The 13,137-nt window shown below is 40.2% G+C and overlaps 1 protein-coding gene and 1 long non-coding RNA gene across 2 annotated transcripts in view; one reads left to right on the top strand and one right to left on the bottom strand.

Moving 5' to 3' along the window:
- Positions 1–13,137, top strand: part of LOC309618878 — a 272,744-nt gene that overhangs the window by 154,447 nt on the left and 105,160 nt on the right. The window contains exon 11 of the long non-coding RNA XR_014238655.1: positions 5,501–5,604. This is a non-coding gene — a long non-coding RNA (uncharacterized lncRNA). The remainder of the gene's footprint in view (positions 1–5,500; positions 5,605–13,137) is intronic.
- LOC309618861 (myosin-8-like) overlaps positions 1–13,137 on the bottom strand; it is a 31,886-nt gene that overhangs the window by 14,559 nt on the left and 4,190 nt on the right. The window contains exons 8-25 of the mRNA XM_082373267.1: positions 12,653–12,751; positions 12,458–12,561; positions 12,165–12,303; positions 10,954–11,072; positions 10,727–10,876; positions 9,427–9,597; positions 8,215–8,524; positions 8,039–8,106; positions 6,308–6,395; positions 6,105–6,222; positions 5,622–5,745; positions 5,394–5,530; positions 3,668–3,923; positions 1,416–1,658; positions 1,147–1,323; positions 925–1,070; positions 750–840; positions 274–663 (exon numbers count right to left, since the gene is read on the bottom strand). Coding sequence (XP_082229393.1) covers positions 274–663; positions 750–840; positions 925–1,070; positions 1,147–1,323; positions 1,416–1,658; positions 3,668–3,923; positions 5,394–5,530; positions 5,622–5,745; positions 6,105–6,222; positions 6,308–6,395; positions 8,039–8,106; positions 8,215–8,524; positions 9,427–9,597; positions 10,727–10,876; positions 10,954–11,072; positions 12,165–12,303; positions 12,458–12,561; positions 12,653–12,751 — 2,930 coding nt within the window. The remainder of the gene's footprint in view (positions 1–273; positions 664–749; positions 841–924; positions 1,071–1,146; positions 1,324–1,415; positions 1,659–3,667; positions 3,924–5,393; positions 5,531–5,621; positions 5,746–6,104; positions 6,223–6,307; positions 6,396–8,038; positions 8,107–8,214; positions 8,525–9,426; positions 9,598–10,726; positions 10,877–10,953; positions 11,073–12,164; positions 12,304–12,457; positions 12,562–12,652; positions 12,752–13,137) is intronic.

Genomic DNA, 13,137 nt, shown 5'->3' on the forward strand with positions numbered 1-13,137 from the left:
TATGACGGGTGCATAATCTCCCTAAAGCGCTCATTGTTGGAACTCATTCATTTATCCCAGTGATACTTGACACTGATACTTAAAGTAGATTTGGAAATAATCTTAACAAATTATATCCAGTATTTTAAAAAAAATGAAATAAAATGGAATATATTAGAATACAAAATTTTAGATCAGTGCTATAAACTGCCTACAAACAATGTTTAATGCCAGAGAACAATGAGGGTTCTTACAGGTTATTAACTATGCTCATTTAAAGACAGTATTGGGTACCTTGGCTTTGGAAATGGTCTCTGAATTACTGCTAAGGTCGTCAATCTCCATCTTCATCTCACTCTTCTCCTTCTCCAGCTTCTGCTTGACCCTCTGCAGGTTGTCAATCTGCTCCCCCAGCTCGGCCACACTGTCCGCGTGCTTCTTCCTCAGCGTGGCCGCCGTGGCCTCGTGCTGCAGGGTGGCCTCCTCCAGGTCCCTGCGCATTTTCTGGAACTCGGCCTCCCGCTTCTTGTTCATCTCAATCTGGGCCAAAGTGGCCCCACTGGCCTCTTCCAGCCGCTCGCTGATCTCCTCCAGCTCCTGGGAGAGGTCCGAGCGCTGCTTCTCTGCTTTGGCGCGGGAGGCCCGCTCCGCCTCGATCTCTTCCTCCAGCTCCTCGATGCGGGCCTGGCAGTGACACAGCACGTTAACGTGAACTCATCTCAATTTCAGTTTTTTTGGGTGCAGAAACAAATGGAGGTGAGATGACTCACCTGCAACTCTTTGATTTTCTTCTGTAGTTGAATTTCTACTGCCTGCTCATCTTCAATTTTGCTTAGCAGATTACTGATTTCAAATTCTTTCCTTTAGACAGAAGAACAAGGCGTATTAGTACCCATACGAATTGAAAGATGATGTTGCATAGAATCTTTTTTCTGGAATTCCTACTTTTTAAGTTTCTCATCAAGTTGCTGTTTGTCATTTTCTATATCTACTATGGATTCTTGGGCCAATTTTAGGTCACCCTCCAGTTTCCTCTTGGCTCTTTCTAGATCCATTCGAAGTTTCTTTTCTTGTTCTAGAGACCCTTCAAGCTAATGAGAAAATAAACTTTGTTAAAAATGGAAAGTATATTAAAAAAAAACTTTCAAATGGGTATTAAAAACACACATCATCCACTTGCTGCTCTAGCTTGGCTTTAGCTTTGTTCAGGGTGTTCACTTTGTCCTCTTCTGCCTGCAGGTCATCCAGGGTCTGCTGGTGGGCCTCCTGGACGGCCTTCTTCTCCTTGGTCAGCTTAGCTATGACTTCGTCCAGGCCTGCCATCTCTTCTGTGAGGTTTTTCACCTAGAAAGGTTAAGGAAGAGATTATCTCTGCTCTAAAGCAGCTTAGTTAGATGGCAGAGTCTCTATATGCTGTATACAAATATATTTCATACCTTGTTCTCTGTGGCGTGTTTCTCCTTCTCAACCTTGGCCAGTGTCAGCTCAAGGTCATCTATGTCTTTCTTCAGTTCCGAACATTCGTCCTCCAATTTCCTCTTCTTGGCCGTCAGCTCAGCATTGATTTCTTCCTCATCCTCAGCTCTCTCAGTCACCTCCTTGATCTTTGCCTCCAGCTGGATTTTGTTTTTAATCAGTTGCTCACACCTTTCCTCTGCATCAGCCAAGGCATCAGCTTCCTGTGGAGAGATTTGCTGAGCTGTTTAGAGAATTGTTACTTATTTTGAACTTGTTCTTTGCACAAAGTAGTAGTGTTTACTGAATGCTAATGAATTTTTCAGTATGAATATAAATTAATTGAACATCATTCCATTGTCTGGAGAAATGTAGCTAATTAGATATGGCACTATAGATTTAGAAGCAAATTAGCCTGAAAAATGACTGGATTGAAGCAATTGACTATTTTAAAAAGTATTGTGTAGAAGAGTGGAAGGACTAAAGGAAGCCTGGGTTCTTGTCCCAAATTTGCCTCCATATGTATGACCTTGCGCAAATTGATTTACTCCTCTTACCCTCAATTATCTCATGTAATTAAGAGGATTGGAATAAATGATTGCTAAGAGCATTTCAACTATAATATTCAAAGATTTTTGACTTAGTCAAATTGGTTAGTTTTGGTTTTGATCATTCCCTACTTGCCTCAAACAACTAGTTGCTACATTGAATTTTAAAAAGGAAAACTACGTAATATTATGCCTATAAATACATTTCCATGAAGCATTTTTCATATACTCAAAACCTCCCTGATAGACCATAACAGTGCTGTATAATTGTCCAGGGTTTCCATTTCCATTTTAAGAATTACCTATTAGTCTCAAAATGAATATTAGACTATATAAGAACTTGTAATTTTGAGAAACTACGTAACTCAATGAGGTTTTTATAAATGATTAAAGGACTCATAAAAATCAGTTCAGCCACGACCTTATTACTCTGGGCTGGGGAATTTCTTTAACTTCTCAGTGTTTGTTTATATCTTAAGTTTTTAAAATGCTTAAACGTTTGATAATGAGGCCTTCCAGGGTTCCTTTGCTTTTATTTTTTTATTTTATTTTTATTTTTTTAATTTTTATTTATTTTTATGGCTGTGTTGGGTCTTCGTTTCTGTGCGAGAGCTTTCTCTAGTTGTAGCAAGCAGGGGCCACTCTTCAGCGCGGTGCGCGGGCCTCTCACTATCGCGGCCTCTCTTGTTGCGGAGCACAGGCTCCAGACGCGCAGGCTCAGTAATTGTGGCTCACGGGCCCAGTTGCTCCGCGGCATGTGGGATCTTCCCAGACCCCGGGCTCGAACCCGTGTCCCCTGCATTGGCAGGCAGATTCTCAACCACTGCGCCACCAGGGAAGCCCCGCTTTTATTTTTAATAGTCATACACTCAGTATATATTTACTCACTGACTAATGATAATACCTATGAAAAGAGGTTAAGATGAAGAGGCTGTGATTGGGAAAATGTAACCTTCATATAAGTGAACTTGTCAGAAGGAAAAGTTGAAAATAGCTTAAACATTTTAAGAAAACTATCCTTTTTTTTATACAGATTTCTTCATGACATTGTTGGGCTTGTTGGACCAAGAAAATGGGAGGTTGTATTTGGCCAGAGTGCTGATGCCAAGCCTATCCCCACTCTGATTACAACTTCTTCTTTAACCAATAAACAGAGGCCTTGAGAACTCAGGATCAGTATCAAAGGAAGAATCACAGCGGTCACTAGCTCTGTCTTCCACCGTGGTAGTTCAGTTTAAGTAACTGCAAATGAATTTATTGAGCTAAATCCTGGGGGTTGAGGAAAAGAGATACAGAGAGAAATAAGAATAACTGTCTTTTATGAGTTTAAATACAATCTCATACACTTGTATTCAGGAAATAGGGCTCTTAAGACTGGGATGAAGCAGGCAAGGCAGATGAGTAAAATGACTGAGATTTTGGGGGCTTGCCTTTAAACTGCTTCCTTCATGCCTATTAAATTTGTGATATTGTGAAATAAATTCTTCAATCTCCCATTTTCCATTTGCAATTTGGAAGTAGTTGCTGCCTTACTTCTTCACAGGAATATTGAAAGTTAAGCGAAATACTGAAAAAAGCAACTAGAAATTTTCTTTTTCAAGAAAAGGCCATTTGTAAATCCAGAGTGTATGTGAATTCCAGAAAAGCTTCCATGACATGGTGCATTCAGCACACAGAGTACTCACAGATTGAACCTGGAGCTGCAGCTCATTTTTCTCTTTCAAGAGAGTCACCATTTTTTCCTCCAGTTCCTTTCTTTTTGCCTCTGACTTGGCAAGTTCATCTTTGGTTTTCTGGAACTCTTCCTTCATGGTGGCCATCTCCTTCTCCGTCTCCGCACTCTTCAGCAGGGGCTTGATCTTGAAGAAGAGTTTCATCCAGGGCCAGTGCTTGACGTTCATGAAGGCACGTACATTATACTGGATGCAGAAAAGGACTTCTCTGAAATGACCGAAAAGTATCAGTGTAGATTGATCCATTAGAGACAATGTTATTGTTAGTATTATTTTTTTTACATACAAACTCCCCTTTTAATGACCCCCACATGTAAATGATGTGTCAAATTCTGTATATTTTATATGCAGGACACACACACACACACGCCCTCACACTCAGAGCGGTCCTCAGTATGACCACTTTGCTAATGTGCACTGCTCATACTGAACGATTGTGTGTTCTCAAGTCCCTGTCACATTAGCAAAGAAGCTGACTTTAGAGGAGGAATACTTCGTATATATGAGCAACACGTACCATTTTAAGAACATTTGAGAAATCACAATATTAGTGACTTGGGAGTGGGTGTGGCAGGTGTAAGTTAATTGTGCTGCTTGGCCTTCGGCACACTGATGTGACCTGTGAAAGGGCATGGCTTGCTTTCCTAATTGCCCACCTAAATTGAGCTTATGGTTTATCCTGTTTTCCTTGAAACCTCTCCTCTTATTTTAATCGCTGCCGAATTATCTACTCCATAAACAACTTTTGTTAGTTTCTTCACATAATAGACTGGCTTTTCTCAAGTCCTTTCAAATGCCTACTTCTTACCTGCTCAGTTAGATTGTTAATGTCTGCAGAGCATTTAGCTACAAAATTTGTTTTATTTAAATAACATTTTAAAATAGTAATAAAAGATATTCCTGCACACTGTAGCAATAGACTGGCAAGGTTTACCTGCCTTATAACAATGTGTTTGCCTCTTCAAGCTTGTTAAAATGGAGATTCTATTTCTGTAGGTCCAATTTATAAGAACCATATCTCTGAGAAGGCAGATATCATGACATAAACCATAATGTTGACACATGGAAAAGACTTGGGAACACTTATACCACAGAAGTAAATAAGTACAGATGAGCAAAATGAATGCAAAACATGTGTGTAAGGACAGGGAATGCAGTAGTGCTGGGTGGATGGGTTGGATGAGGTTAATTAGAGGAAGCGGAAATGGAAGTCTTGAATTGGTAAAGAGATAAATTAGGCTGAGAGGGGAGGGCTTGTGCAAACAGGAGAGAAAGAGATAAGCAAATTGTTTAGCCTGGCTGGAAAAGGCTGTGCGGTGGGAGATGATAGATGAGGTGGGGAATAGAGAGTGGCCTTGACAGACACACAGGCAACTTGGATTTGATGTGGGAGACCGTGGGGAACCGCAAACAGATAAGGCATGATGAAAATAGTGCTTACTGCAAATGATTCCTGCTGCTGTATGTGAGATGAATGAAAGGGAGAAACTGAGGGAGGAGAGAAGTTTTGAAGGGAATCCCAGTGTGAGGGGTTAAGCAGAGGCTGATGTGTTGTAAGAGTGAGTTCCGAACTGGGTGAGAAGTGCATGTTAACCACAAAATGAAAGAGTTACTGAGTAAGGAAGACCGATGTAAAGTCTCTAAGAGACCTTACAGTCCTTATCCTCTGCATGGTTACCTCCTTTGCAACATCTTCTGATATTCTACCCTCATTAGGAATCCCCTACAGATGGCTTGAGTTCTTGTTATAATCTGGGCCAACTTTTCATCTCTCATTTCTTCCAGAAGACCCAGCAGGCCAGCTTTGAAGAAAACCTGGAGAGAGGGAAAGTTCCAAATCATCGCCAGACTACAGGAGATACAGCCATGGCAGAGGACTTGGATCAGGTGTAAGTAATAGCCATACCTTTGTATGTCCAAATTTGTACTGGGTGTGATCAATATCAATAGAGGCAAGAAGTTTCTCAGAAGCCTTCTTGCTGTCAATGAACTGTCCATCTGGAATAGCACTTGCATTTAAAGCTCTGTATCTGTTCAGTCGAAGAAAAAAAGAATGATTAGGAAGGTGTGATCATATATGAAAACCAAACGACACCAAAAAAAGTCAGTAAAAAGAGAAAAAGCAAAAGTAGAAAATCCAGCTGTCCTTTTAGGTTCAGATAGTAAAACAATATGATTTTTCCACAAGCTAATGCATGCTTCCATCCTATTTTTAAGAAATGCCACCTTCTCTAGCCTGTATTCTGTTCTAGCACCACAAGACTATATTATTTGACTTAATTTCGTAGTATTGATGAAGCAGGATACATAAAAACAATGAACAGAGGACAACAGTGAAAATGATTAATTAGTCACAGCATTCAGTGAAATATGACAGAGGGAGACTGGCCTTTGTTTAAAATCCCCATATAAGATTCGGCTTGGGAACCCCTTCCTGCAGATGCGGATGCCCTCCAGCACACCGTTGCACCTCAGCTGGTGCAGGACAAGATCATGCTCCATGGCGCCTAAAAATAAATCAGAGTACTTACTACTGGGCACTGAATTTTCAAACTTGTGCCTGTTTGATTGTTTCATGCTCTTAGATCTTACCAGGAGTTTTGGTTTCGTTGGGAATGATACACCGTACGAAGTGAGGGTGTGTGCTCCTCAGATTGGTCATCAGTTTATTTAAATTTTCCTAGAAAACCAGGTAGAAGGGACTTGATGAGAAAGTTCTATTTCAGATTGCTTTTTTTGGTAATTATATGGAACGAACCTAGGCACTTTCTTAACTATATTAGGTAAAAGTTTATGAGGCTTCAGTTGCTCTGTGTTTTAAAGGTCTCAAGAGTTCTAGCCTGCCAAATAACTGAAAGGCTAAAGTGCTGGGAAGAAATGCAGCTCTCCCTGGTATTCATTTATGACACCTAGGATCTATCCTGTAAACAAACTGCAAATTCAGTAGCCTTGACACACAGGAAGTATTCTTGACCGGGAATCAGAAGACAAAAGACTACAGTCTCGCTTTGCCACTAATGAGCTGCTTGACTCTATAAAGTCCCTTTTCTCTTTCTGGGCCTCATCTGAAAATAGTTGAGATTACCTCTAAGGCCTCTTTCATCTCTCTCAGCGCTAATATTTTTCACAGTAGTAGTTTACAGTGGTAACCTAGGTTAGCCACTGTCCCAATGTTTGCCATTCCTTCCTTGAGTGTATTATTCCCTGGGACCTGTAACCTCTTGTTTTTTGGTTTTTGGTTTTTTTTTTTGGAAGAGTCTAAAATCATAAGACTACATGACCTTGTGTGAGTGGATCTTGGGTACCTGAGAATGATCACAGTCTGAAGCATATGGGGGGAGTTATTCCAGAAATAGAGTAACTGATTATGACAGACAGTGGTGTTTTACTCCACCACAGAAAACTAGCAAGTAGCTATTTCTCAGTATTTCTTAGGTATATTCGTTGAGAAGGCAGAGTTGCTTTATTTTTCATATCTCAGTTAACTATTAGGAAATAAAGTGAGTAATGTGAATTTCTAATCTTGCAATTATGTACAAGGATAAGTTGATGAAACAAGGGCATATTTGGTGAAATAATGCAAATTGGTAGTGAGAAAAAAAGAACAGGGCTGTTTTCTTGTTTAGGTCATACATAGTATCTGCATTTTAGTTTTAAAAAGAACGAGACTTAGCCATAGAAATCCTGACAAAGCAGCCATTAGACCAGATGCTCCATATGTTCCCCTTTAAAAGAGCCAGTTTTTAAGCCATCTAAGAGAATCACATTATTTGTAGTAATGTTATTATTACTGTTATTCTTAAGAGAGATTTTTCTGTCTTAATCATCAATCTAAATCACTAGGTTTGGCTTTAGATAATTTTCAGCTATTACAAAAAATTAAATCCACCTCGGAGGACAAAGATGTGATTTGGTGGAAGGATGTCCTAAAGGGTATGTCTCAGGCTCAGTTCTCAAAGGGGAACTCAGGAACATTCTCAAAGGGCAACATTAGTGGAATAAAGATACGGCTTTCCACAGGGAGACCTTTGAAGTTCAGCTGTGCTTCCTTAAAAATCGGCCTTATTATATAGCAAGAAAGCTTCGAAGGGCATTTTGGAATTCCTGAATACATTAGATGAGCATAATAAGGAATAAGAGGTAAAACATTCAGCCCTACAGGAGGAGTATTGCTTTGGCTGTACCCTGACAAGAAGGAATATTTGAAGTAATTCCTGTTAACATTCCATTCCCTCCTAATTTATTCTAAATCCTTTATTCTTATCCTAATTATGATAAGTCATAGAAACTGAATAGATTTTTCGAATTAAATTTGTACTTTACCCTGAAAAGGGCTGACACAGTCTGGAAAGAAGAGCCCTTCTTCTTAGCACCTTTCTTTGCGCCGCTGTCTAAGATAAAAAGAAAACCCATCAACGAAAGTAGAGTCCCAGAGGCTGGAATGGTATATGAACGTTCTGTGGGGAGAGGTTAATTTAAATCAGGGGCACAGAAAGTACCGGCTTCAGCACTAGCATATGTGGAAAAGAGACTGGCCAGAGTCTTCACTGCAGACTTCTGGTACAGCCCAACCACACTGCCGTTCAGGGGGTCCTTGTTTTTGTCCAGCCAGCCGGCGATGTTGTAATCCACGGTGCCCGCGTAGTGAACCAGCGAGAAGTGGGCCTCGGCCCTGCCCTTGACCACTTTGGGCTTCTGGAAGTTGGCACACTTGCCCAGGTGCTGGTCATACAGCTTGTTCTTGAAGGAGGTGTCTGTGGCCTTGGGGAACATGCACTCCTCTTCCAGGATGGAGAAGATGCCCAGTGGCTGAATTCAGAAAAGTAGACATTGGTGTCAACCTATCTGGTCTCAAAAGATATAGACATAGTGGCTGTTGTTTGATTGAATTATGAGCACTCCTAATTAAATATATTTATAAAGTAAACCAGGGTCATAGCTCAAAGAGGTCCTTTTGTTATCACTAGAATGACTTTTCCACCATTCTTTCTCACATTCAATACATAGCATTATTTTCAATTAAAAGAATAGCTGGATATAAACTCCAAATGTCAGCACTGCATAAGTGGGGGCGACTTATTAAAATGTTCTGGGATTATGTGATTACCACATTTTCCCCTGTTTGGTGAATTAATCTATTGTCAGAGTTTTATTTTTCTATGAAAAGGACTTACTGACTTAGAATGATGTTTACTTTATATGCAATAACTTAACGGTATAAATAATGCAAACCTTATTTAAGACATTTTGTGCATTTAATCCCTTAAAGATAGATTATGAAGAAGCATAGCAATTTGACTCTTGACTTCCAAACAGATTACCTTTGATATAAGCCCTAGCTGTGTGACCTGTGCATTAATTTTGATTTAGAAAATAGTTATTTCTATTGTTGACATCTTGGATCATAGTGGAGATAGATTTAGAACAAATGAGGTAGTTCTTCTAGTGAAGCAGACCATCTCAATAGAGATGCTGCTTTAAACTTGGATCTGAGTCAGTGTTAGAACAGAACTTGTTACGACAAAATGAAGCTAAACACTCTCTGATTCTTCTTACGTAAAAGTTGAAAAGAGAAAGTCATTTCTAAAGTAATTTTCTAACTTGTTCTGATATCAGTCTATTTAAGATTACAGTAATACATTCTGGAGTTGCTTAAGGCACTTGGGAAAGTTATCCTTTCAGTTCGGCTTTCCTTTAGAAGTCAAACAGACCTTCTCGATGAGCTCAATGCAGGCAGCCAGGTCCATCCCGAAGTCGATGAACTCCCACTCGATGCCCTCCTTCTTGTACTCCTCCTGCTCCAGCACGAACATGTGGTGGTTGAAAAACTGTTGCAGTTTCTCGTTGGTGAAGTTGATGCACAGCTGCTCCAGGGTGTTGAACTGCACAAAACCAAATTTCCAACATTAAGTGGATTTTTATAGCAGTAGAATTCATTACTGAAAAATCTTTTATTGAAAATATGTGGAATACAATAATGAAATAAAGTTTAAACTGATTGTTGTCTCTTCAGAAATCCCAGGGAAAAAATAATCATTTTTGACATGAACCCTTTTCATGATTTCTGAGCATTATTTAAAGGCACAGCTGTCAATCACACAGCAAGAGTTCTGGTAGAATCTACCTCTTTCCACCTCCTGAAGATTGCATGGGCAAAAATGTGCATTAAAAGTATAACCATGATCCTATGAGTTATGGTTCAGATTTAAGGATGAAAGTAATTCATTGCAAAGCCTCACTTCTTTTACCCCCCCCCCCCCACAATTCAAGATAAAGGTCACGTTTTCACTTTTGGCGTCACCTTATTAAGGAAAGCTTTTCTTAAGACCTTTAGTTGATGTGCAGAGTGAAATTAATAGGCTAATTGCTCTTCTATTCATATCAAACATTTGGTAAATCCTCATTGTCAGGTCTGTGAAAGTGGGGACCTGATGTTGTATAGAAATTGAAGATCTGATGGAGTCTTTATAATAATTGACACCCTCATTTTATAGATGATAAAGCTGATGCCCCAGAGGGGAAATGGTGTGTGTCAGATGAATCTGGAAGAGGGAAGACTATGAACTGTCACTACGCTTCTACCTCTAGGCCGTTTCTCCTCCATGGGAGGTGCCTTGTGTATGGACCAAACGTTACATAGCCAGGTTCCTGTCGTGGCTTTGCCTTATATGGCTGGAGGACCTTTAGCAAGTGTTTTGATTTTCTTGCATCTGTTTCTCTACATGTAATTAGAAGTAATATCAGTTACTCCTTCATGGGTTGTTGTGAAGATTAAATGAGGTAACATTTTGAAGTGCTTAGTAGAGAAGCCAGACATACAGGCTTTGTGATAAATGTTAGCTATTATTATTACTTCTGTTATTATCCAGTTACCTCCTAGCTATTTCGTTCTAGGTGCCATGCTGGAGAGAGCAATGTAGACACTACAAGTGTAAATGAATAATAATACTCAGTATATCAAAACCCAAATTGCCTTTCTCCCACTTTTTATTAATATGAAGATAAACTCACATCAAAGATCTCAAAGCCAGCGATGTCCAAGACCCCGATGAAGAACTGCCTGGGCTGCTTGGTGTCCAGCTGCTCGTTGATGCGGGTGACCATCCACAGGAACATCTTCTCGTAGACGGCTTTGGCCAGGGCGCCCACTGCATTGTACACCTTCAGGGACAGAGTAATGTTTGTTGGCACTATGAAAGGCCTGGGATGTGTGTGATTCATTGAGGTTGTGCACTTACCTGCTGCACAGTCTGGCCTTTGGTGACGTATTCATTGCCGACCTTGACCCTGGGATAGCAAAGGGCTTTGAGTAGATCAGCAGAGTTCAGACCCTGGAGATAGGCAGCTTTGTCAGCAACTGCAGAGACACAATTCAAGGAATGTTGTTTAACAGCAGATACTTCTTCAAGGTAGTCTTTCCATTTTCCTCCATCCATTTTCGTTATTATTTAAATAAAAAGCTTTAAATAATTCTATAGAAGATCAGGTGAGGCTCTCTGTATATTAGAGCATGTACTTGCTAATAAATGGTCAGTCAGTTACACTGGCCTTTGGTGATTTGTTGCAAGCAACTCCTGAGAAATTTAACAACAATAAAAATATGTCCAGTGTTTATGGAAATAATTTATGTAACACAAAAGCCAGAGTCCCTGCTCTTAAGACACAGTAGGTGGGGGTGGAAGGTAAGATAAATACACCTTATCTCAATTTAGCTCCTCCCAATTTAACCTCAACAAATTAGTTTCTTTATCTGAAAATGTGAGGATTAAATTTTAGTGCATGATTCCTACAGAGTCCCCTTCAAAAATTTTGTCAGTGACTATGATGTAAATGAGGGAGAGAGAATGTCGAGCCAGGGTGGTCAGGAAAGGCTTAAAGGAGCAGATAACTTTAGCTTCCGTGGTAGATCCTGTAAGTTCCATGTTCTTTCCATACATAGAGTATATGATTTTTCTTTCTCAGTTTCTTTTTTATCTTACTTGTTGCCTAGATTGTCTGAGGGTTAAATGTAGACAACACACACACACGTGCACAGATGTCCTCCAACCCCAGCTCTGTGTTTGGACGAGACCCTGTATCCCTCCACTAGGTTTACCCAGCTGGTGCTGAAATAGACCAATATGCCAAGTTATCCTGTATACCTTCTCGCCATTGCTAAGGCGAAGCAACCTCACGGTTCTGACTCATTCCCTCTCTAATGATCTGGCCCCAGGTTGTGCTTTTTAGATGTATCCTTGCAAGTGGCTATTAGGGTTCATTTGGGCTGCATAGAAAGACGGAGATATGGAGATGTGAGGAGGGAAAGTGGGTGAGGAAAGCATGCAGTGTGTGTAAATGTGTGCCTGCCCCTCAGAAGTCCAGCTACAAAGGAAATGTGAGTTTAGAATAACCTTTTTTTTTTTCTTGCCGTATTCTCTAATTTAAACCCAGATGGAGGTTCATTTGGTACCTTCGGTGCCATCTGGCTCTGCTTGCTCCTCACGCTGCTTTTGCTTGAACTTCATGTTCCCATAATGCATCACAGCCCCTGTGAGCTTGTAGATGGACACTTTCTCCTCAGGAGTAAAGCCCAGGATGTCAATGGCGCTCTGCCAGGAGAAATGACAGGACAAAGTTAGGGCAGAAGAGACTAACATATTTTGGAGAATTTACTCTATATTCTAAGGTAACCACACTTATAGTGTGGTTGCTATTGTCATTTCCATACATAATGGATTTTTAAAAAGTGAGTGTGTGTCTTACATCAGTGGCCATTAGCTCTTCTTGGTCATCAATGCTAGTGACTGTGATCTCCCCTTGACTGACGAAGGCATAGTCATATGGGTTGGTGGTGATCAGGAGCATTTCTGGATACATAGAATTCAGGGTGTATGTTTTACATTAGAAGTTGTTAACAAAAATATTAACTTTTGTCTGTGAACTTAAGTTCATCCTTACCAATCAGATCTGGCTTCTTATTGGAAGTGATCTGATAAAAAATATGGTAGCTTCTTTCTGCCTTTAACTGGAAAGTAACTCTAGACTTTTCTAGAAGATCTGGAAAGAGAGGGAAATAGACATTGAATTAGAAAAAAATATCAATGCTGCTGAGATATTAAATGAACTGCAGTGTCTTTGGCTAAAATTGGGGACATGACGTTAGGCTCCATTGAGATTTCAACGTGATGATCGATCCTGTTGGTACTACATGTAAGAATTCCAAATACGTATGGCAATTACCCAAGGTTCTCACCATCTAAGAGCAGAGAGTGAAGTATGCATGCTCTAGTAAAAATCAACTTTGCATATGGATGACCTGCGACCTCTGTATTATAATTGATCCTTAATATCCCCTCCTTCCTCAGATCACCTTAGATTCTTTGGTGAGGGACTACCTTGGAAACACCTACCAAAGCTCAGATTGGGCTTCCCTGGTGGTGCAG

Source organism: Balaenoptera borealis, assembly GCF_965194805.1.
Source record: "Balaenoptera borealis genome assembly, chromosome: 20".
In the NCBI taxonomy this organism is placed as follows: Eukaryota; Metazoa; Chordata; class Mammalia; order Artiodactyla; family Balaenopteridae; genus Balaenoptera; species Balaenoptera borealis.